The sequence below is a fragment of the Hemicordylus capensis genome, chromosome 1, assembly GCF_027244095.1.
Source record: "Hemicordylus capensis ecotype Gifberg chromosome 1, rHemCap1.1.pri, whole genome shotgun sequence".
NCBI lineage: Eukaryota > Metazoa > Chordata > Lepidosauria > Squamata > Cordylidae > Hemicordylus > Hemicordylus capensis.
In genome coordinates this window covers 63,557,080-63,582,656 of record NC_069657.1, presented here as the reverse complement: position 1 = coordinate 63,582,656, position 25,577 = coordinate 63,557,080, and the positions used below count along the sequence as shown (strand labels likewise).

Below are 25,577 nucleotides of genomic sequence, written 5' to 3'. Positions count from 1 at the left end.
CCACCCCTGGCTACTCAGTACTAGGCTAGATGGATTAGTGGTACAATTTGATATTTAGAAAGTGTACAGATTCTGTTGGCACAGCAGGAAATGACTTGCCTAGCAAGCATGAGGTTTCCGGTTTGAATCCCCACTGGTATGTTTCCCAGACTATGGGAAGCACCTATATCGGGCAGCAGCGATATAGGAAGATGCTAAATGGCATCATCTCTTACTGCGCGAGAGGAGGCAATGGTAAACCCCTCCTGTATTCTACCAAAGACAACCACAGGGCTCTGTGGTCGCCAGGAGTCAACACCGACTCAAGGGCACACTTACTTTACAGATTCTGTAGTCATTCCTAACATACATAAGAAAGAGCCTGTTGGATCAGACCAAGGGCTTGATCATAGGGTGATTTAGTCCATCACCCTATTTCCCGCAGTGGCTAACTAGATGCCTCTGGGAAACCCTTAAGCGGTAGATAAAGTTGCTCCTTTGCAGCCGGTATTTGGAGGCATACTGTCTCTGAGCTGGTCATCGCATATAGCTTTCGAGATGACTAGTCATTGATAGACATCCTCTATGAACTTGTCTAATCCCCTTTGAAATCTAGCCAAGCTGGTGTCCATCACCACAGATTGTGGCAATGAATTCCATAGATCAGTTATGTGCTGTGTAAAGAAGTACTTCCTCCCCAACCCCATCCTAAATCTCCTGACAATCAGTTTAATTGCTTTATACAAATATATGGTTCATCCACATTTGAAGTACTATGTATAGTACTGGTCACCATATATCAAAAAGGATATTATAGCACTGGAAAGGTTACAGAAGAGGGAAACCAAAATTATAGAGCTCATTCCTTATGAGATAAGGCTACATCATTTGGGCTATTTAAGTAATATGAGACTACTTAAATAGTACTTGTAGTACTTATTTCCTGTGCAGAGCAAGGGAAATGGAATTTCTATGTGTTCTTGCCATAGTGGTACACACATTTCTGTTGCTGGGAGTTTACACCAGATATTTCATTTAAACTCGTGAACGTGTGTGTGTGTGTGTGTGTAGATAGATTCCATGGACTGTTTTGATTATCATGAATGGACATTGCCTTGATGAAATTTCTTTGTATGGAAAACAGCCAGTGAAACAATGTGTTTTCCCGTTGATGTGCAGAGCAAGGGAAATGAACTTCTTTTTCCCAAGGTTGGAAATCAGTTTTTCAAAGGGAATAAGTGAGTGAGTTCTGGCTAAGAGCATCTATGTTTGCCTCGATATTATTTTTATACAGGAACTGGCTTCCAAAGGAGAAGGTTACTAAAAAAGTATATATTTCTGACGCCCAAGCAGTACTTTGTTTTCTAAAATATATCTTAACATCTTTTGGCAGGTTTAGATCCGGATAAACATCTAGGAAAAACATTGGCTGAAATGGAACCTTATCTTTTAGAAGTAAGTATCTAAAGTGTACTTGATATATTCTATGCTTCAAAAAAACAAGTTATCTGTAGAGGAAACTCTTACTTGATTCTTAAAGCACTTACGTTTAGAAACAAAACATTAGGCCCAAATTTACTAGACTTAAGAATTGAAGCATATGTTATGTAATCCATGTGTAAAAAGTACTCCTCTTACAAGTCATTTGACAAATGCTCCATATTTGAGAAAGGTTGGCTAGAAAATGTTATATCCCCCCCCCAAGAAATAATGTTGATGTAGGAAAATTTACATCTCTTTAATATATGGAGTGTGGTGTGTCTTTCTTTAATGGGTACTTGGACAGTTGCTGCTGGTCAACTCTATTTCATGTAACAGTATGAATCCTTAAAAAGAAAGATTAATCTTCATGTAGACATGTTTTTAATTGAGTAAGCAGTCTTCAGAACCAAATGGAAAACAAAGCCATTTTTAAGAAGCAGCAATATAGTTGAGTTTGGTATAGGGCAAGAAAAATGCACTGGAGGATTACAGTCTTTGCTTGAGAGTTCAGCTGGACACTCTGGAGCACATGCCTGTAAAACTGCTCACCCTTTGTAATGTACAGTATAGCTTTGGTTCTGGAGTTATATAGTCTGTGCACAATAGCAAAGGCTAAATGAGGCACTCCCATTTACAGTTCTGAAACTCATCCTTCTCAGTCCTACCCCCATACCTTTTCCTCTCAGATGTTTGGGAAGAGGGGTGCCTGAAATATACTTCTCCTATTGTCAGTGGGTGGGGGGCAACATTGGTTGAGGACTTCTAGAAGCAGAGAAGTGGGCGTTCCAGTCCTTGGACTGGAGCCCTCTGTGCATGGTTTCTGAATGTTGGAAGATTTTGCACTTAGAGCATCAATTATGAATTCATGGAGGGATGACCTTCACAGGGAATCCTTTTCAAGCATTTTCATTTCTCCTTTAACTCCAGTCTATGATTTGATGTACCCATGGAGCTTTCATGTGGATTTTGCAATGGACTTCACTTTTGTGTGTGGACAATTCTTTATCCCACATGACATCAGTGTGCCTTTATGTTCATGTTTGTCTAACAGTCATTTGAACTGCACTGAGAACATACTGGTGACAGAAAACTCAGAAATAGCCATTTAGTGCTAAAGCAGGTGTTCTTAAAATGTGATCTAGAATTCCTAAGATAATTCTAAGCAATTGCTGAATGAGATCTACTTTTCCAGCTTGGCTTTTGCATGTGTTTATGCTTGAGTAGAAGGCAGACTGGCAACTTCCCAATGAGCTGGGCGAGTGAAATCGTTTCTTCTTGCATCAGCTTTGCTGACCATGGGTTATATTAGATGATGGCATCTCCACCAGATTTGAAATGAATTGGAAGTTTTGGTTTTATCATCTATGATGCAAATGGCTATGTTTGTTTGGATTTATTTATTTATTTATTTATTTATTTATTTTATTTTATTTATATACCGCCTAACATTGAAATCTCTAGGCAGTGTACAGAATTAAAACATAATATAAAATCTAAAACATTTAAACCCAGAGACCAGTCTGGCTGCCACATTCTGAACCAATTGTAGTTTCCAAACTACATACAAAGGCAGCCCCATGTAGAGTACATTGCAGTAGTCAAGCCTAGAGATTACCAGCATATGTACCACCATTTTAAGGTCATTTGTCTCCAGAAATGGATATATCTGTTATATCAGCCGAAGTTGATAAAAAGCACTCCTGGCCTGAGAAACCAAGGAGAGTCTGGGATCCAGGAGCACTCTCAGAGTACAAACCTAATCTTTTAGAGGGAGTGTAACCCCATCCAGAACAGGCAAATCTAAACCATCTCTTGGATCCCGATGCCCTACAGACAGTACCTCCGTCTTGTTTGGATTCAACTTCTGCCTGTTATCCTTTATTCAGCCCAATATCGCCTCCAGGCAGGCATTGGGGCGGTGTGTGTGTGTGTCATGCTATTTCCTGATGAAGTTGGAAGGGAGAAATAGATCTGGGTGTCAGCATATTGATAATATCTCAGACCAAACTTCCTGACAATCTCTCCCAGCGGTTTAATTTAGATGTTAAAAAGCATTGGAGACAGTATGGAGCCCTGTGGAACACCACACTTTAGCTCCACTTTAGCAAGGGCCGTGGGTGCTTGTAGAGGACATTAGAAGGAGGTCTGTGTGCATTCCATCTTCCTCCCTCCCCCTTTTCCCTGTTTGGGGTGCTCAGGCCAGCCCTAGGCCCTGCCGAAGGCTCCCTTTCCACCCCCTTAGCTGGGTGCTTGTCCTTCTTAATTGCTGACACCAAGCAGCTGGCTAGCCCTGCCCATTGCTGTGTGAGAGACAGCTGATTGGGCTTTTCCAGCTATGTGGCCTTTAAAAGAAGGAAGCTTCTGCTGGAGGCACAGCCTCCAGTTCAGGTTGCCTATAGGCGGGTGACCTTTGGTGGCAGCCTTTGGGGGGTGGGGCCAATGCATTGTTTTAGACTCCTGGTAAGGACTCTCCTGTGATTGCTGCCCTGTGATTAGCTGAGCCTGGTGTAGGTATGGTCTAGATCATCTAGAGATGGGGAGGGGGGCATCTCTGGGGTAGCCATTCCAGTGGTGGTGGGAAATTGACCAAGATTTGGTGCTGACAGATCAGCAGGTCTTAATAGGGGAAGGGAATTTAGTAACTTAATTGTGGTTTACCCTTCAATCAGGCCTACTACCTCTTTGAACGTGGAGGGCAGTGCCTACAACCCACAGAACCTCACCGTATTGCTTTGTAATGCCTGGTCAGACAGTCCAGGTTTGTAATGGCAGGTCAGATCATCCATTATTTGATCTTGGATGAAGATGCTGACCTGGTGTGCATTACGGAGACCTGGTTGGGAGAAGATAGTGGCCTAGTTGGGTCTTTTTCAGAGCAACAGTCTTCAAGTGGCACCATCTGGAATCTGCCAGAGAAGTAGGAACAGAACCACTGTAAAACAGTGCCACCCAATCCCATCTCCTTCAAGCGACCCAGAAGGATACCATGGTCAATGGTATCGAAAGCCACCAAAAGGATCAACAGAGTCACACTCCCTCTGTCAGTTGCCAATTGGAGATCATCCATCAGGCCGACCAAGGCAATCTCAACCCCATAGCCCACCGGAAAGCCAGTCTGGAAAGGATCTAAATAATCTGTGTCATCCAAAACTGCCTATAGCTGAGAAGCAACCACTTACTCACTCAGCTGTATTACAGCCTCTTTGCCTCCACAATGCTGTTTCAGCTGCTGTTTATCTTAATGGAGTAATATATGCTGTCCTGGTTGTGCAAGAGAAAAGGGAAGCAGAGTTCTATATGAGCGTTCAAGTTGCATATTCTTGCAGATTCAAGGTTGTAAAAGATACAAAACCATTGCGTTCTCTTTTTTTTTTTAACATTATTTTGTTTATCCTATACTTCATCAAGCAGTAACCAATGTTGGATCTTCAGATGTGGATAATGTGGTGAAAAGATGTGCAGTTAATACTCATTTTATGTTGATAGAGCTTTTGTTTTTTGTTTTAAAAGTCAGTGTACATAAATATTTTACTAGATATTTAGCTAGCTTTATAACTTAGTGAAACTGAAGCATAAACACCAGCTGCAGCGAAAGTTAAGGCTATGGCTCTAAAAATATGTCTCTTGAATTCTGTCAGGGGGTGGTGTATGTGTGAGAGAGGGAGAAGGGAGCGTGGGAGGGAGGGAGGGCAAGAGAGAGAGAGGCAGCAGAAGGAAATGGGCCAATTACAGATGTGTCTCCTCTGTCATTTCCATTTTGTCAGCTTCCGCATTCTTAAGAGTACAGTATGGTTGTCCTAGAGCCTCATCCCCCCTTTTAATACAGAGAATCCAGCTTTCATATTTCCACAGAGGTCATGGGAGTATTTAGTTACTTAGATCCCCCCCTCCCCGCCCTTACCTAAACTTATAGAATCTGGGCTGGTGACTATATATTTAAAACAAAATAAAAACTAGTCAAATTAAACAACAAATTCAGAGTGCTGGGGCCATAGTCTCCATCAGCATTAACTGCAGTTGAAAGGAAGCTGGCACAAAAAATTTTGATAGATGCTTCAGTTCTGCTGGGTCCCTGGGAGTTAAAATACCCATCTCACTTGAACAGAGCAGTCACAATAGGGCATAGACCCCACCCTTGCACCCAGCAGGCCCTTCCTGGAATTTGGGGTTTGTTTGGTTTTTTGTCACCTCTGCTGCTCTGTGCCCAACCATTCTCCTTCTGCAAGCGGGGCCGGGGGTGATTAAAGCTTTATGCTGGGGAAAGGAGTAACAGGCAGTGCAGGCTGCTGTTATTATAGGACAGTTCCTATAGTGCCTCTTTATGGCAATAAATGATAGGAAATGGCAGGAAATCCATGCTCCATGATGAGAAAGCCCTTCAAGGTTTCTCCCAGACCTCCACACCCTGCTGTTCTTTTCCCTGTCCTGAGGTAAGGCTTTTTTGGCTTGGGGGAAGGAAAGAAGAGGAGCTTGGGCTTTTTTAAGTGTTTGTATCAAATACTTTGTTAAAAAATAGTAATAATCCCTTTAAACACCTTTTGAGTGTTCTATATCAAAAGCAGCAAATTGTGCTTGTTAGACAACAGAAGCCTGTGTAGAAGTGTGTGTGTGTGTGTGTGTGTGTGTGTGTGTGTGTACACAGACAGACACACACACACACAGAGAGGCCGACACTCCCCGCAGTGCACCTCTAGTGTTAGGAACCAGCTGGGGCTGCTGCACAGTGTGAAAGGCAGTATTGTGCAAGAGGTCTGTTGAGCTGCTACGACGGGTGCTTTTCAGCCCCTTTTAAGACTTTGTAGGTGGTTATAAAACAGGCATTTACCCAAGAAAAGTCTCAATCACAAGTTTAAAAGTTCAAATACAAATATATTTGGTTGAATACAATGAAGCAGTTTGGCTATAATGCTAATGAGGGAGTTCCCCACATGACGGCGGCTTAGATGGACATGCCTAGGCTCTTTACCTCTACTGCATCTGTGAATATATGGTTATGGCTTTAATAGGTAGAGGTAGGGAAGGAAAGCGTTGGTGGTTGGTTTGCTTAATGGGAAGAGGACCCAAGAAATCTGGGGGAAAGGAGAGAGACAGCGATAGAAAGAACCAGAGGGAAGACTGGGTTCCTCCAGAAGAGGATCCTGGAGAGTTCAGGGAAGGAGAAAGACAGCAGTAGAAAAGGACTGCAAGTGGAGAAGAACAGCCCCAAAAAGTCTAGGGAGAGGAATGAGGAACAGCTTTTCTGACCTTCAGAAGAAAGGGGTTGCCTGCTCCCCAATAAAAGGCGAGTTTAGGGACTGAACTTAACCAAGAAGTATGAGTGGAAAAGGAGGCAGCTGCTTGTGCTGTTGGGGGCTGCTCAAGAGGAGGGGTGATTGGGATTTGAAATTTTCTAGGGTTTGGTGGCAAAGAAGAGAAGAAACAAAAAGGCTGAGCAAGTTTAGTGGGGACACCCAATGAATGTTTCTGGCTAATGGATTCGGTTAGAGGTTGATTTCCTGCGATTTGTTCTCTGGACTGGGTCTCTATATGGGAGAGCCTTTCAGATTTAATAAAACCGACTACCTAGCTTAATAAGTCATAAACATGCATGTGTGCGCACACATAATCCATAGAGAAAAGCAGGGGGTTGAGGAAGAGAGGGGAAGATTCCCAGGAGTAAGAAATGGCGCCGGGGGTGGGGGAGACTCCCTTATACAACTTGTGAAGAAAGAGGAAGCTGGCTTCTCTGTGATGAAGCTTAGGAGCAGTGATGGAAGCAGAGGGACAACAGGCTTGGGATTAATCCCAAAGTCTGCACTCTTTGTGAGGGTTGACTAAATTTAGACTAATTCATGTAGTCTAAAGAGGATGCTTCTAGAAGTGAGGGTTGCATGTAAGAGTGAAGCTTCTAGGTAAATGGTTACCTGAGGATAGTTCTAAAAAAAACCAGAACAGATTTTACAGATTTTAACAGATTTTAAGGGGCCAGATGGGCTTTATCTTGAAGACTGAGTATCAGTGTGGGGAAGTTGCTCCGTTAGCGCTTAGGGTTAGGCAGATCCAGAGGAGAAATTTTTGATAAGAAGGTTTTAACTCTTATGTGAGGAATGTGCTGGAAGGAGAGGCAAGCCATGGTGACTGGTTTGGGGAGTCTCAGGAATATTGAGAATGGCCATGCAAGAAGTCTGGTTCGGGAGCTTTGTGCAAACTCCCGTAGGGGCAGGATGCAGTGGCCACGCTTCCTCCCTTGCCTGACTCTCTAGGCTACTCTTGGCTCAGTGCTAGCCACTAGCCTCTTCCTGGACTGATTCTCTCAAACACAAGTCAAGCCAACTAGGCCCCTCTATAGGGGTGATAAGGGGGGTGTATACAGACAGTACCATTTCTGGACCCCATAGCAGCCCTATGATCTAAAACTGTGTCTGCACAGTTGCTCAGCATGGCTTCCGTTTGAAACAGTGGAAGTAGTACTGTGCAACTGCACACAGACTGTTTTAAGTCATGGCATAAATGTTGTGCTGTACAACACTGTCGGGGATACCTTCCACCTGTTCAACAGCCCTGGCGGATGTTTAATACCAGTGTTCAGCTGCACAGAATGTTAGCCACTGACTCTATCCCATCAGAGGCTGGGCTGCTGCATTCTGAACCAGCTCAAGGTTCCATACAGGTTCTTAAAGTAGTCTGGCCTTGTGGTTACAAAAGTAATGAAATATTCTGGGTCTAGACCCCACAGGCAGCATTCGTTTTCCCAGTCAGAGGTGAGGAGATTCCATATGATGTTGCGAATATATCCCAAAGATGAGAAAACCTAAAAGAAAATTTAATCTAGTCTACATGTGCCTTCAAAATTCTTTGTTTTACAGCCAACATAGTGTAGCGTTTCCCAAATTTTTGATAGCGGAGACATGCTCTTTTTCTAAATTAAGATTAGAGATGTACCTAGAGCAATCTGGGCCTCTGTGGCTCAGAGCGCCTTTTATCAGCTTCTGCTGATATGCCAACTGCGACCTTACGTGGACAGCTTGGCCACAGTTACTCATGCAGGGGCATAGCAAGGTTCGAGTGGGCCTAGAGACAAGATTTTAAAATCCCCCCCCCCCCCACTGAAGCTCAGCTCATGAAGTAAAGAAATCTTAAATGAGGCTGTATAGTGGTAACAAAAAGCATAGTTTTTATTTATATATCTATATGTATATGTATATCTATATCTATATCTATATCTCCTATGTGCCCCAATAGAACATCATCCTAAATTATTTTTTTAATGGTTTTGTAAATTGTGGACGATGCAAGTCATTTAATGGTACTAGAGAAAGACATGCTGTTCTGGTAGCTCCAGGTGTAACACTCACATCAATTTAGGAGAATGAATACAACTGAAGAAAGCCCAGGCAGGTGCACAGCTGGGGGAGTCAGTCATGTGACTTGCCTTTGGGGAGCCCCCAAGGCAGTGGGCCCCCAGACAAATGTCTCCCTTTGCCCTATTATAGTTACGCCCCTGTACTCATGCTCTGGTAACCTCTTGCTTGGATTACTGCAATATGTTGTATGTGGGTGTGCCTTTGAAAATGGTCCGGAAACTGCAGCTGGTACAAAATAAGGTTGCAAGATTACTAACTGGGACTGGACATTTTGAGCATATTTTGCCAGTGCTTCATCAGCTGCCCTGGCATCCAGTCTGTTTCCAGGCCCAATTCAATATGCTGGTTTTAACCTTTAAAGCCCTAAATGGCTTGGGACCATCTTACCTGAGAGAGCACCTTGCCCAATATGTCCCAACCCGGTCCTTAAGATCTTCCTCGGAGGCCCTTCTCCGGGTGCCCCTGCCAAATGAGGCGAGGCGAGTGGCTGTTAGGGAGAGGACCCGTTTGGTGGTTACAGCCTGTTTATGGAATAGCCTCCCTAGTGAGGTTCTCCTGGCTTCATCACTTGGTTCTTTTAGTAGATGCCAGGTAAAGACCTTTTTTGTTCACTCAGGCCTTTTAAATTTTAAATTTAATTTTAAAAATATTTTAATGTGATTGTAACTGATTTTAAAATGTTTTTAAAATTGTTTTTGTATTGTATTTTTTATTTGGGGTGGGTCTGTTATGCTTTAATGTGTGTTTTTATCTCATGTTTTAATGTTGTGTTGTAAGCCGCCCAGATAATAATTTGTTATGGGGCGGCTAACAAACAAATGTTGTTATCATCATCATCATGTCTCTTATGCAAGATGTCAAAGGGTGACTGATGATCTCTAAGAACAGGCAATTCTTGTAGTTCCTGCATTGGATGTTCTTAGATAGTCACTCCTGATGAGAGACTTTATACAGCAGGGTTACCTGCCCTCAGTAGGAGATGATTAGAAAGAGGCACATGCAGAGTCTCACATAACTTAATTGTTTGTTTTACTCTTCTAGGTCATAATGGTCATATACCAAATCAGACCATCAGTGTGTCTAGGTTAGTGTTGGTGGGCATTCTGCACAGTGCAAGATGTGCAGTTCTGAACTGCCCACTCTCCTTTGGGAATCTAAAGCAAGGTCTGTGGTACAAAAGCACTCTTGTGCTAATGCTTAAAATTGTGCAGTTGCACTTGCATGATGATACGTCCATTGAAAATAATGGAAGTATCGTTGTGCAAATGAGATTATGCAATTTTAAGCATTAGCACAAGAGCGCTCTTGTACAGCACTGTGGGCATTGCTTTGATGCCCACAGAAGCACAGGCGATTGGGATCTATTTGCGTTGCACTGCACAAAATGTCGACCATTGTCTGTACTTACTGGCAATATTTCCCGCTATACTGGCTGTGAGTTTCTACACAGTGTCTATGCTGACTGTCGGTGTGTTTCAGATAGGTACTCTGTAGCCCAGCTTGGAAATGTCAGGGTCCCTGGGACCTTGTACATTTAAAGTGTGTGCTTTTCCACGGAACTACAGCTATTTCCAGGGCTTGGAGATGCAAGGGATTGAGCCTTGGACTTTTGACTGCTTTAAACCAGGAGGTAGTGTATTTCACCACCAGTGTGGAAGATTGAACCTGAGATTTTCTACTTGCAAAACATATGCTGTGGCCCTCATTTGGGACCTGTTGTGGAAGGACTTTTCCACTGGTGTCCATGTGGCTAATACTAGGAGGTAGAATCTGTCACCACAAGTGCAGAATATTTCATGGCTGATGTACCGCACAAGGGTACATCAGAACAGTAATGTTGCGTGCAAACAACTTGCGCAAATTGTGCAAAACTGCACAAAAACTGAACTGAATACCTGGTTTTCAGGGTTTTAATTGTTTTGATAGTTTAATTGGTTTTTAAGTTGTTTTAAATTGGTATTTATATTTGTATCTCTGTTTTAATTGTTTTTAATGTTTTCTGTTTTAATTGTAAACCGCCCTGAGCCATTTCGGAAGGGCGGTATATAAATCAAATAAATAAATAATAATAAATAAATACAGATGATCTTACAGAAGAGTAAGTCCAGTGGGCTAACTCTTGTATAATACTATGCAAATTGTGGGTATGCAGTGTTACTGGGTGTGGTATGTCAGCCTGCGACTCCCTGCCACCCAAACATAATCAGTAGATGTATTTGTATTATGAACTTTGTCTACACAGTGCATTTCTGTGCTCAGGGTAGGAAAAGGCCTCAATTTCTGTTGCTCTAAAAAGGACTTTATCACCACCTATATTTTTAGATAGTATTAAAGGTAGCTTGCATTCAGTTTCCAAGTTTGTTCCCTGACATCACCAAGATAGGGCTGGGAGAGATCCCAGCCTACAACTTTGGAGAAACCACTGCCAGTTTGTGTAGACAATATTGAGCTAGATGGACCAGTGATCTGACTTGGCATATGACAGCTTCCTGTGTCTCTAAAAGTGTTTCTGTACCTATGCAATGTTTGCCTTAAGATTTAGACCTAAGCTACATTTAATTATTTATTTTGCGTATTTTTATATTGCCCAATATAAAAGTATATATACAGAGCAACCAGCCTCAGAACTGATAATAAAGATATTGAAGTGGTGGATAGCTTCTGCCTTTTAGGATCAACCATAAACAGTAAAGGATCCAGCAGTCAAGAAATATGCCGCAGACTAGCACTTGGTTGGGTTGCAATGTAGGCTTTGGAAAGGATATTTAGATGCTGTGACGTGACTATACCTACAAAGATTAGAATCGTTCTGACAGTGGTTTTTCCCATGACACTCTATGGATGCAAAAGCTGGACTTTGAAGAAGCAAGACAGAAAAAGCATTGACACTTTTGAACTTTGGTGCTGGAGAAGACTTTTGAGGATACCATAGACAGCCAGAAAAACAAACCAATGGACCACAGAACAAATCAATTCAGAATTTTTCACTCAAGGCACAAATGACCAGGCTCAAACTGGACATATTATGCGAAGACCCAGCTCCCTTGAGAAGTCCATAATGCTGGGAAATGTTGAAGGAAAGAGAAAAAGAGGATGACCAGCAGCAAGGTGGATGGACTCGATTACGACAGTAATGAATGCACCACTGAGAGACCTTAAAGGCCAAGTTGAAAACAGATCATCCTGGAGAGAATCTATCTATGTGGTCGCTAAGAGTCAACACCGACTTCACGGCACTTAATCAATCAATCAATCAATCAATCAATCAATCAATCAATCAGTCAATATATACATACAAAGAATGGCACAACCAGCAAATGCAGATGGATGTGGGACAGTTTTGACACCATTTCTGTTTCCACATTATTCATATTGAGCCATAATGCTTGTTATCTTTGTCAGATCAAATTTTGCAAAGTTTATACCTTAAAATATTAACGGTTCTATAGCAATGTAAATGTTGCATTGTATTTGCCATGTGAACGAAAAAATACTGCCAGATTGCTTCTATTTCAGCTACTCACTGTGCATACAAACTTCTGCAATTTCCTTTCATGTTCTTATAAGCAGAGTACCCGCTTTCTTAATATGTATGCAGATCTATAAGGAATAACGTGTGTACGTGTGTGTGTGTGTGTGTGTGTATACCAGTTTCTGAAGATCTGTAGGACATAAATCTTGCTTGGAACTTAAACACCTCCATTAATTTTATCTCCATAAATTTGTCACTTTAAGACATGGGTCTGCACCTGGCACTTGAAAAGACGAATTCTGAAGAGCCACTCACTCCTGGAAAGCTGGGATATTTCAACAAGGACAGAATGCACAAAGTTGGAACCCTGAAAGTGTTTGATGTTGATATCCAGGAAGGATTTCTGGCACCAAAGAGACAGCATTAGAACTAACAATTTTAGAAATAATGTAAACAATTATCCCTCCTTGGTGTATTCTCTGTTCTCTTGTGAATGTGATATACTTAGCCAAGGCATCAGTGAGGAAGAACAGCCATATTTTTATTGTTCCGAACATAGCCACGTTTTGAAAAGTCTTTTGTAGCTGCTCATACCTGGCGGGGCTCTCTGTTTCAAACAGCTTTTCAGCAGTAGTTTTTGGCAGGAAGAAGATTAAGCTGTTTTGACTAACTGTTTTGTGAGTTGTCCATTCTTATTGCATCAGCATTAATTATTCTTGATAGATTTGTCCTACAAGTACCTTACAGCAGCTTCTGACAGGTGGAGCTATCTTTTATGTCAGCAGTGTGAGTTTTGGAAGTGAAAGCTTGATTATGTGAATGTTTGGTTATTTTTAGACAAAGAGATATTCCCTCATTAAAGGAAAACGTTGGTGATAACATAGGCCTGGAAAAGATAATTTGATCTTTTATTTGGGGAAAAAAATCAATTTACCATCCAAATTGGGTAAACAGACATGATTTAATTATGTGACAGATAACATCTTTATTTGAACTATATATATATTTCCCCAAAGTAAAAGATTGAAGGGGAACAAAAGCAAAAGAGCCTTCTTAAATATTCCGGTTTAGTCAGGTTAGTAGATTTAAAATGTGATCAGGCGTCCAATAAAGGGGTAATGTTCAGTTGCATTCAAATGCCATGCCATGTCATACTGGTATTTCTATTATGCCACATCAGACATGTATCTTTCCTTCTGGAGAGGTCATAGGAACATAGGAAGCTGCCATATACTGAGTCAGACTATTGGTCTATCTAGCTCAGTATTGTCTTCATAGACTGGTAGTGGCTTCTCCAAGGTTGCAGGCAGGAATCTCTCTCAGCTCTATCTTGGAGATGCCAGGGAGGGAACTTGGAACCTTCTGCTCTTCCTAGAGCAGCTCCATCCCCTGAGGGGAATATCTTACAGTGCTCACACATCAGGTCTTCCCTTCATATGCAACCAGGGCTGGTCGTGCTTACTACCACAAGACCAGCTCTGCTCCCATGTCCAGTTTGTGAAGCCTTATAAGGACTGTCTCCTTCACCCTTCTAATGGCTCACAAGTTTATAGGAATAGTCCTACACTTCCCTTTTCGCATGTTCCAGAGTTAAATTGTAGCACATTCTGGGTAAATTCTTGGAGTACACTTCACTTCCACCTCCACCACCACTATTACAATTACAAATATTTATATACCACTTTTCAACAAAGTGCTCAAAGTGGTTTACATAGAAAAATAACAAACAAAATGCTTCTCTATCAAAAAAGGTCCATAATCTAAAAAAGAAACATGAGACAGACACTATTAACAACAACATGAGGGATGCTGTGCTGGGTTTGAATACAGACAGTTGCTCTCCCCCTGCTAAATATAAGAGAATCACCACTTTAAAAGGTGCCTCTTTGCTTAGTTAGCTAGGTAAGCTCCAGTATACCCTGGTTCGAATTAAGCACCTTCGTTTGAACCAGGGTTCACTAGAGTTTACGCCTAGAATTTACTTTAGAATGAGCTACAAATGAACTCTAGTACATGTTTAAAAATGATAAAGGATTCTGAATGTTTGGAGAATGGCTGTGTCTCACAACAAATTAGCCCCTATACATCTGAAATTAGGATACAAGGGCAGGATTTAGCTTTTTGGGAGACTTGAGCACCAACATTGCTCATCTTAGAAATTAAATACTGCTCACATTCTGGGCCAGCTTACAGTGATAAGCAGCAGGAAGGCAGTTATGGAAGAAGAGGGTGAGGAAGTAATGCTGTCATGGTGAGGAATTGTGCTGTCATGGTAGCAGTTGCTGCATGGATAGTAGAGCAACTGTTGGTAGCTTGTAGGCATGGGGTGGAAGGCTATATCTTTCTGGGACTGTGTGGCACTGTCTTGGCTCTAAAATGTGGATGGAATTTTATTTACCCCTGCTAACTCGGCAAAGAGGCACCTTTTAATGTGGTGATTCTCTTTATTTAGCAGGGGGAGAGTAACTGGCCCTGTCCACCCGCAGCACAGTACCTCCAGTGACTGTTGCTGGTGTCTGTCTTGTGTTTCTTTTTAGATTGTGAGCCCCGGGGACAGAGTTTAGATTGTGAACTTGGGGACAGAGTTCCATCTTATTTGTTTGTTATATCTTTGTGTAAACCGCCCTGAGCCATTTTTGGAAGGGCGGTATAGAAATCGAATGAATGAATGAATTTACAAGAAATAATACCTGATACAAGGCAGTCAAATTACAAAACCTCACAATTCAGATTATGGGAGCCTTAATTGCTCCATAGTACCCTGAAATGAACATGTTTAAATTTACCAGATGGTACTTCAAATGCATGCATTAAGGTTGGAAATAAACTTTTTAAAAATAAAAAATGCTGCCTCCTCCAAATAGGGAATCGTTGTTATCCACTGTCACATATTAGAAAAATACATTACAGGATAAATCATCCTGTGATGTTCTAGACAGTAACCACTGCCTTGTATACGTCTTAAGCAATTTCACAGAAAGTATAACAGACAGAATTCTTCTAAATGCTTGGTTTCTTGTAAAAGCTTGTAACATAATACAGTCTTGAAGGAGTAACATGCTTCAAACTGAAGTACTTGCATGGGTGAAAGAGGCCTAATTCATGCACAGAAACAGTGACTGGGGTGTGCAAGAACTGGTAGCGGTAGTTCAGACTAAATTCAAACCAAATCTCCACTCTGCGAACCAGTTCGATTGAACCCACCGGCTGGGCTAGTTGAACTGACGAACCAGCTCAAACTGGTTGAACCCACCGGCTGGGCTAGTTGAACTGACAAACCAGCTCAAACTGGTTCAGAGTGGTTTGTGTGATCGAACCACTCAAACTGGTCTGGATTACAGTGGACTGGTTCGATCACAAACTGGTTGTGCACATACCTAACAGTGACATGATAACCCCTTACAGTCCATTCATGTGGACTACTCCACACAGAAAGGAATTTGTGTGAATTAGCTTACCAGAAATTTTCAGCACACAACCAGTAACACCTTCTCCCCACCCCACGGTTTGCGGTAGGGATGTGCATGAAACGGATTTTGTGATTCATTTCAAGCTTGAACTCATAGCAAAGTCCTCAAAAAGATTTTTCAAAACAGTGGCCAGGCCGGCTGTTTTGACTAACCGACCTCGAAACAATTCAAGTTATTTGAGTGATTTGGCTGTAAGGAACAATGGGCAATTCAAAACATCCCTTTGTTCCCCATGGGTTGCTCCTTGGGACACCAAAGTGGATTTAGTGGTAGGGCATGATGGGTGCTGCCTACCACCCAACTCACAAAAGAAATAGGATCCTATGAAGTTTGGGGGGGAAAGTTAAAAATTTCATTAAAATTGCCATCTTGCCCATTTCTTTTGTGGGTTGTGTGGTAGGTAGCACCTATAATGCCCTACCACACAACCCACTTTGGTGTCTCTAGGTGTCCCCAGGAGCTACCCATGAGGAACAATGGGATGTTTCTTGTTCCCCATTGTTACCTATAACCAAAACAAGCTGCACTCACAGAGTACACACAAGTTTTACATTACAATTTTCAAAGCATTTTGTGTTCCTGCCTTGCAAAACACTGCAGATTAGAAGCACGTCGTAAAAGGGAATCTGTCCCTTCCAGTACAGAACACCACACAGTTTTTTCAAACACTGTCCAAAAATGGCCAAAAAAGAACTGAACCAGAATCCACAGCCAACCACAGTGCCTGCGCTACAGTAACATCATTGGCACAAATTGCTCTCTCTCACACAATTATGATTCCTTACTTTAGCATTGCATCAGCTGCCACAGCAGCACCCTTAGCAGCAAGCATAGCCATAAGCTCAACTAGAACAATGTCTTCAGTCACGTTTTGACTGACTATACCTTGCAATGCAGATTGCAAAGCAGACCAGAGTAAGTAAAGCACAAGTTAGTCTCAAGGGCCAGACATGGAGCTCATTTCATAGCAATCAGCAAGAAAATATTACACAGAGAGAGAGTGAGCTGAGCTGCCACTGCCCAATGTCACAACACAAACCAAACTACAAGTCAAGGAAGGCAGGCATCACCCAATTTGTGCCTTTGTCAATGTGAGATCCAGCAGTATTATACTCAGTGCTGAGAAAAGAAAACCACAGAATCAAACCTTCCTTGATCTCTTCCTTCCTCCTCTCCTGACGTATCCTCTTCAAGAGCACACAAAGGGCTCTCTTTGACTCTCCTCTTCGGGCCCTTTTAAAACATTTTGAAATTCTCTCCTTTTTTGTTTCTCCTCCCTCCCCCACAGCCAATCAGGGCACAGTTGCCCATGACAACACTTGATCTCTATGATGACAAACCAACCAAGAAGCAAGGAGCTTTCAAGTCAATCAGAAGCCAGTGCCAGAAAACCAATCAGCAAGGGGGGGGGAGGAAGGAAGCCTGCCAAAATGGCGCTCAAAACAAGGTGGTTTCGATCCGAACTCAAAACAGGCCCCTTATTATAAGGATGTTTCAAGTTCAAAACACTTGAAACAGCCCATTTTGAGCTTGAACCAATTAGAATTTAAAAGTTTGCAGTGAGGTGGAGAAAATAGAAACATGTACACACATGTACATGCTGCTTATGTGAATTACTTGCTATGATTAACTATCTCCATGTGGTTGCATTAAATGCAGTCACCATATCGCTGTCTACATGTTTTGAAAAGGGCCTCAGTGGGTTGCCCAACAAAGCTCATGCAAATGATCTTCTTCACCCTCTCCTCCCTTCTGTGGCTCCTTGAGCTCCCTTTTCAGCTTTCCTGGGGGTTAGGGGACCCTTGGCAATGTGTGGAAAGTGGCACAGGGACAACAGTTAGAGTGGGGAATCCCCATAGACCATGCAGCAGTATTGTCCATGCAGGAGCTCTGTTCACAGTTGGCAAGCATATATGTTATTTATTTATTACATTTATATCTTGCTCTTCCTCCAAGGAGCACAGAGCGGTGTACTACATGCTTAAGTTTCTCCTCACAACAACCCTGTGAATTAGGTTAGGCTGAGAGAGAAGTGACTGGCCCAGAGTCACCCAGCAAGTTTCATGGCTGAATGGGGATTTGAACTTGGGTCTCCCCGGTCCTAGTCCACGCTGTTAGACAGTTGGTGACTGTGGTGATAATTGCTCTTCCTAGAAAGCACTTTTAACAGAGGCCTCATAACCTTGTTGGTAGATGATTCCTTTTCCATTTTAGAAATTGAGGGTGAGGGTGAGCTTGAATAATAGAGATTTATCCAAAAGCCAATATGAAAATCCTTGGGTGGGGTGTAATTTGAATCTGTGGCTCTCAGTCAGTGTCCAAGACTCTGGGAAATGCATCATGTTTATTCCTTCTGATGTCTTACCAAATTTAAATTGTGGCTCTCATATTTCGCATGGAAAGAAGAACTTGCTCAATTTGACGCAGCATAGTATGTCATACATTTTGCTGTAAACCACTGTAACTGGTTTTTTGTTGTTGTTTAAAAGACGTAGTGGTGTTAGAAATATTTATATGCCACTTTTCAACCAAAAAAAAAAAAAAAGTGTAAAGTGATGCACATTGGACCAAAAAAGAAAATTCCCAGTTTCACATTTTTTATTGATGCGGTTTGAGCTGTTGGTGATTAAGCAGTAGAGAGATCTTGGGGTTATGGTGGATAGCTCAGTTTAAATGCCAACCCATGCAGCAGCTGTGAAAAGGGCAAATTTAATCCTAGGAATCATTAAGAAAGAGATCAAAAATAAAATTGCTAATGCCCTTCTTCAAATCTATGATAGAGCCACATTTGGAATACTGCTTGCAGTTCTGATTGTGTCATGTGAAATAAGGCTATTGTAGATTTGGAAAAGATTCAGATGATGACAACCCAAATAATGAATGAGCTGGAGCACCTCACTTATTAAAAAAGGCTAGAGTAATGCGGTATTTTAGTTTAGGAAAATAAGTGACTAAGTGGGATTATAAAATTATGCATGGTGTGGGGAAAGTGGAGACAGAGAAGATTTTTCTTCCTCTTTCACAATACTAGAACGGCATCCAATGGAGATATGGGACAGACTGAAAAGGAAGTACTTTCTCTCACAGCAGAGTTAAATATATGGAATATGCTATGCTGCTACAAGATTTTGTAATGGACAACTTAGGTAGAGTTAAAAGGGATTTAAACGAATGCATGGAAGACAGGTCGATACTATTCTTGATAATCATATGCCACCGCCAGGCCATGTTCCCTCTAACAGGGATTCCCAGATGTTGTTGACTACAACTCCCATAATCTCCAAGCAAAAGCCATTGTAGCTGGGTATTCTGGGAGTTGCAGTGAACAACATCTGGGAATCCCTGTTAGAGGGAACACTGCTGACAGGCTCTGAGTCAATATGCCTTTGAATGCCAGTGGAAGGAAGCAACAGCAGGAAGAAGAATTTGCCTTCATCTTCTGCTTGTGGGCTTCCCAGAGCCATCTTGTTAGCCCCTGGGGAAACAGATACTAGACTAGGAGGCTTTGCTCTAGCAGATCTGCTCTTATGTCTTGTGAACTCCTCTTACATACGTTTGAAGACTGTTGGGTGCATGCTCTATCACATCTTGCTGGAGCGATGTGAGATATAAGGGTTTATCGACATACATTTGGAGTTCTCCTTCAAACATATCCCAGTTTGCAAAACAAAGAAGAGCTGTAGCTTTTGCCTATGAAAAATACCATGAAAACAAAGTTCCTAAGACCTATGCCAAGAGATGGCATTTTTTAATCATTAAAATAAAGATACTACAAGCTTGCAGCTGTTCCATCTTTCCCCCGGCCAGAGGCGTATCTAGGGAAAATAGAGCCTAGGGCAAACACTGAAATTGCGCCCCCTGTCCAAACATCTGACACCCATCTTTCAGATAACTTTACCATAATATCAGCTGAAAAATACAAGTCAAGCTCGTTAATCTTTTAATCTTTCAAAACCTATTTCGCAGTGGATGGAGCCAGACCAAACAATGCTGGAAAACTACAAATTTCAGTATGCTGGGGCTCATGAAATATCCAAATAATATGTGGAGATGTACTTGGAAAACTAAACAGAAGTGCCTGTCTAATTCTCTACTATGCATTGTAGCATCACTATTACATAAGTTTTAAAAATAAATGGAGATTTTGACTTTTCCCAGATACTCTGAAAATAATTAAAGGATATGCAGAGTAAACTCTGTCACTGCTTGGAATATATTCTAGTCTTTCAGAAAGACAGTTAAAATGAGAGAAAGAGAACAAGAAACTCCCAGTGGGGCTTAATACTAAGGATTTCATACTGATTCAAAGACAAACTCACCATTAATAGCCATATTATTAAGACATCACATTTAACTCATTTATCACAAGAAGCAAAGTAAGAGCAAATGAATACAATCCTAGCTCATAAGCTTCAGCTCAGTATTCACAAGCCCTGATTCTCTGTACATAGTGCCAATCTGAATATGTGTACAGTGACATATTATATTATTATTTTTTAATTTTTTTTAACCTGTAGCCCCTTTGGGGGGCTTTCTAAGGGCCGTGAGGGGGTCTGCAAAGGTTCCCCTTCCCCCACTGGCCTCTAGGGCCTCACAGGGACCATTTGAGCATGTGTCCTGGCCATTTTTAAAAATATTTTTTTTAAAAAAAATGGCCGCTGAAAACAAGATGGCCACCACATATGCTCAAATGGCCTCTGCAAGTCCTGGCATGGCCTAGGGCCTCACAGAGGCCATTTGAGCATGCACGGTGGCCATTTTGTTTTTGGTGGCCGTTTTTTGATTTTTTAAAAAATTAATTTTCAAAAATGGCGCCCCCTTCAAGTGGCGCCCGGGACACGTGCCCTGCCTGCCCTACCCTAGATACGCCCTGGCCCCAGTACTTGTACCAGACTGCTCATCCCTCTTCCTTGTTTGCTGTGGCCAGTAGGACTCCTTTTTAGGACTCAAACTCCTATGGCAGTTTGCGGGGTGGGAGCTAGGAGAGTAGTCACAGGGAGTAAGTGCAGCAACTATGGCCTCATTTTGTGCCTCTGTTCAATTGCCAGTGTAAGTACCATATCTGTGTGAGGATCTTGCAACCCTAGTGGCATCTTGAACACTGACTTATTGCAATATGTACGGCTTTACTGCACATTCTTGTTATGTTCAGTTTATACAAGCAATATTTTTTCCCCCTGGTGACTTTTTTTTAATGTTCATTTTTCAGCTTTCTAAGAAGTATGGAGTCCATATCTGTGGAGAAGGTGGAGAATATGAAACATTCACATTGGATTGCCCTCTATTTAAGAAGAAAATAGTTGTGTAAGGAACTGAGCTTTCCTTTTCCTTTAAATTTAGCACTGGGAACATATTAACATTTAGCTTGAGGCTACTTGTGTTGGCAGCAGCAGAACATGTCCTCTAAGTTCACAAACACGCACTTTGTTTAACACTGGCAAAGTCCTCTACAAACCTAAATCAATGCCTGACAAGACGAGGCCTTCATAGAAAGCTATAAACTTTTTAGACATTTGCACTTTCGTTTACTTGCTGATTATGGCCTGCAGTAAAACTGGTACCTACACACTGACACTTTTATCCTTTCATGAAGTGCGAATTGCCTGTAATATTTATCTTTCATTACAGCTACATTTGATAAACTGCCACATCAGTAGCCTGTGGGTTCCATTAACTCTGTTTCCCTTCTCTCTCTCTCTCTCTCTCTCTTATTTTTTTTATTTTTAACATTAGCAACTTAGGATGATAATGCTAAACATTTTGCTTGAATTACTAAAGGATGTTTTTGAATGTTAATGTTTTGAATCAGTCCAATTTGCACTGAGTAGGTTATTTCTTTGCCATAAATTCTTAAAATGTATGTGTAGAGGTAAGGGAAATTTCTTATGTAGATTTGTCAGTACAATTATGGTAAATAACTTAGACTGCATATATTAAAGGAGCTATTTTGACTGCTATTTCCCTCTTCTATCTGATATTTCCCTCTTTTATCTGAGTTTACAGATTGTAATCAAATTACCTTTTTTCACTGAGATCATTGGTCTAAAAGTAGTGTGGAGCAGACATTGATACTGTTTTATTAGACAATCTTTAAACAACTCGCTTAGGAGTAGCCCAGTTGGCTACACTTGGGTGAAATGGTTTGAGGATCATATTACTTGGAACATTTCAGGCGTGAAAGCTACCCTCCCAATAAACAGACTTGATCTGGGCTGAATTTGAGCCAGCTAAAAGTACCCTTAAGGATACGTTTTGTATCACACTATGCTACTGCCACTTGAGGAACAGAGAAGCAGCAGGATCAGGCATAAGCTTAGAATTGTTCAAGTGCTTCCTAGTATTTCCAGGTTCCCTAGATCCTTTTTACAAAACTATTATAGCACAGTGATCAAGCACTAGATCGAATCTCTCCTTAGCCACAAATGTATCAATTTAGGCCCATCTAGTCCTAAATTAATACTGTGTCTCCTGAAGGAAAGAGTACTTATGTTTATCCAAATCCATGGGATGCCATTGAAGCCATCCTGAAATGACATGCTAAAGCTTCTGGATTGCTTTTTGTGGATATGGTGATGAAATGGATATTGCATGGACAACATCGGTATTCAGTGACTTTGCTACCAAGAGTTAGGGATGTCACGAATATAAAAACCTGACTTCTTCTTGTTAACTTCAGTGATGTGCAAGTGCACATTGCATGATCTTATGCATGTTTTATTTTAAAGCAAGTGACTTACTTTGAAGGATGCAGCAACTTCAGTGTATCTGCACACATGCACAATTAGGTACAAAACTCATGTTGTTTTTGTTAGTGTGAGCAAGGTGTGGCATGTGATTCAATGGAAGAGAGTACTGGGCTGATGCTATAAATAGGATTCAAATCCAGTTTAGCTTCAGGAAGACCTCTTTTCTTTCCTGCTACACAGAAGAGTGCAAGATGGAAATATTAATTTTGCAGAGGGATTTTACTTTACAACATAGCAGCCATTCGTATTCTTTGATTTATTGTGGAAGTAGAGAGATAGAGTTGTGCTGCAGCAGTTAGGCCATGTGCCATTGCAAGACAAGTGGTCATACCTCAGTATTTCAGCATGGTCTCTTGAACAGCCCCTAAGTTCTGCCTTGAGAAATTGCTGCCGCCAATTCCTCCCTCACTGTTTTGCATGGTTGCACCTGTATGATGCTGCTACTGAATTCCATTCACTAGGTGGGACCATTTGGCATCACTGGAGCAAGGACAGTGGATTCTACTTATACTGTACTGTGGGGTCATAGGTTCAGGCTGCCAGGTATCTTATAAAGCAAAACGTAATGGTAACATCTAAAGTAGAATGACATCCCATTGTTAAATGTTGATTTTCAACAACAAATATAAACATAAAATGCTAATTGTTGACATGTTTTTGCCTGCTTTCATATACATGTTTATTATTCTACATTACAGCGATTCATCAGATGTGGTTGTGCATTCAGCAGATGCATTTGCTCCTGTGGCTTATCTTCGTTTGTTAAAATTGCACTTAGAAGACAAGGCAAGTACAAACTTTCTATTATATTTAAAATTCTGATTTGCCTCATTTTAAAGCCTCAGGGCAGGTAACCATGAGTTTAAAATGCACGCACACCATACACAGAATACCAAATTGCAGTCTGATAGGATTTAAATTTTAGAAGCCTTAAAAGCCTTAGTAATTGGGTACCAAAGCCAACCCAGCAGTATTTGAAAGCTGATTTATTTTTATTTATTTTGTTTACATTTTATATCCCGCTCTTTCTCCAAGGAGCCCAGAGCGGTATACTACATACTTAAGTTTCTCCTCACAACAACCCTGTGAAGTAGGTTAGGCTGAGAGATAAATGTCTGGCCCAGAGTCACCCAGCAAGTTTCATGGCTGAATGGGGATTTGAACTCTGGTCTCCCCGGTCCTAGTCCAGCACTCTAACCACTATACCACGCTGGCTTTCTGATGCTGCTGATTCCCAAGACTCCTTCTGTTGTGTCCTTGCAGTGTACATATGGGAAACTCAAGGGAATACTTTTTAAAAATTTAATGTTTTTGACATTTTGTATTTTGCATACATCCTTCCCCGTTTCCCCCCATCCCTTAGAATATTGAACTATTCTAAGAATAGTTAATACAGTTTTCCCAGATTTCTGACCATTTATGCAGTTTATTTACTTTTATGAGGGCCCATTTTTCATGTGCTGCTAACTCGAGCAAATCATGCACCCATTCCTCACTCCTAAGAGGAGTGCGAGATTTCCATTGTTGCAGTATTAATCTCTTGGCTAACAGTAAGCTTCTCCATAGCCATTGTTTAGGACCTGATTTGAGTCCCCACTCGGTTGGTCCCCAGTACTGCATTCAGATCCTACAGTGCAAGGGATGAATCTATCACTGAATTAATACGCATAATAACCTCCCTCCAGAATCCTTGCATTATGGGGCAATCCCAGAACAAACTGTTAAGTTGGCATGGAGATTATTGCATCTCCAGCAATTACTATTTGAGGCCATTTTTGACTGCTTAAGGTGTAGAGGGGTCCAATATGCCCTAAAAATAATCTTCTGTTGGATAAGGCACAATTTAAGATCCATTGAGCTACATTTAACACTACCTAAAATATCTTGCCATTGCTCTGGTGAGTTTATGTGTAAGTTCCAGGTTCCATTGAGATCACGTTGCAGATGGTGATGGTGCATATGAAATAAAATTACACCTGACCTTGTGTTAGATGTAAGCTGATAAGACCTTTTATAATTCTAAACTAACTTGAATAGAACTCAAAAAGACTTCAGAGAGGTCATGCGGTGTTGGGCTTGAAGCATCTTGGCAGTCCTCTGCAATCTGTGTTTCCCCCCCACTGGAAGCTTCTGAAGAACAATCAAAGGCAACCTCACAAAGAGCAGGCTAGTACAGTAATCTAGCCTCAAGGTTATTACATGAATGACTGTTGGAAGGTCTAAATCTGACAGCAAGGTTCACCAGAACACGTTGGTGAAAAACACCACTAGCTATGGCTTCAATCTTGGCTTTCAGGCATTGCTGTGAACGTAGTAACTAGGGAAAATTGAATACCATCTGTGTAGGGAAAATTGCACCCAATTCACTGAAAATGCGTACTTTTTAAAAAATGCCTCCCAGATTTTTGTATGTGTCCCACAGCCTATAGTAAATCTTAGTTTAGCTGACTCAGGAGAGATGCCTGCTTGTAATGAATGTTCTATTTGTGCAGTTCTTTCAACATAAAATGTTGAAATACTTAGTAGCCACTGCTAAGCATTGTAAGTATTACCAATTGTGTACTGGAGCAGGAAAGCAACAGTTTTGTTGAACAGCCCAGAGGTGCCCTTTCTTACTACTGTTCTAGTGATCAAATGATGTTCTGCAATAATACTCTTCTAGCAGTGATTTAATGATGCCTGTGAGGCATTGTATTGCCATGCTGTAAGTGATTCTATGACAGCTACAACTGTAAACCAAACTGGACAATCATCATAAAAATAAGTTGTTAAATGGCACCTTATTTCAACACTTGCAGGGATGTGTCGCCCCCACCCGCTGTATCTCATTGCATGAATGATGTCACTGTGGAAGAATAGAGGAATGTTAGCAATGATATCAAGGTATATTTAGTCTGTGATAGGCTATGTTATAATTATGACAATAAAATTGCCAAGTTAGGAAAAGCATACAATATTTGAAGTGCATAAAATAAAATAAAATGAGAGCTTGAACCTCAGAGACTCGAGGTTTTGTATTAATTAATTTAGGACCGCATAACAAGAATTCATAGTATAGAGAAGTTTAAACACAGGCTTCTCAAGA

The 25,577-nt window shown here is 41.4% G+C and overlaps 1 protein-coding gene across 8 annotated transcripts in view; it reads left to right on the top strand.

The window, feature by feature from the left end:
* Nucleotides 1-25,577, top strand: part of DPH6 (diphthamine biosynthesis 6) — a 370,426-nt gene that overhangs the window by 118,350 nt on the left and 226,499 nt on the right. For all 8 annotated transcript variants that reach the window (XM_053286588.1, XM_053286584.1, XM_053286586.1 and 5 more), the window contains exons 6-8: nucleotides 1,373-1,434; nucleotides 20,956-21,050; nucleotides 23,191-23,278. In XM_053286588.1, the coding sequence (XP_053142563.1) occupies nucleotides 1,373-1,434; nucleotides 20,956-21,050; nucleotides 23,191-23,278 (245 nt within the window). The remainder of the gene's footprint in view (nucleotides 1-1,372; nucleotides 1,435-20,955; nucleotides 21,051-23,190; nucleotides 23,279-25,577) is intronic.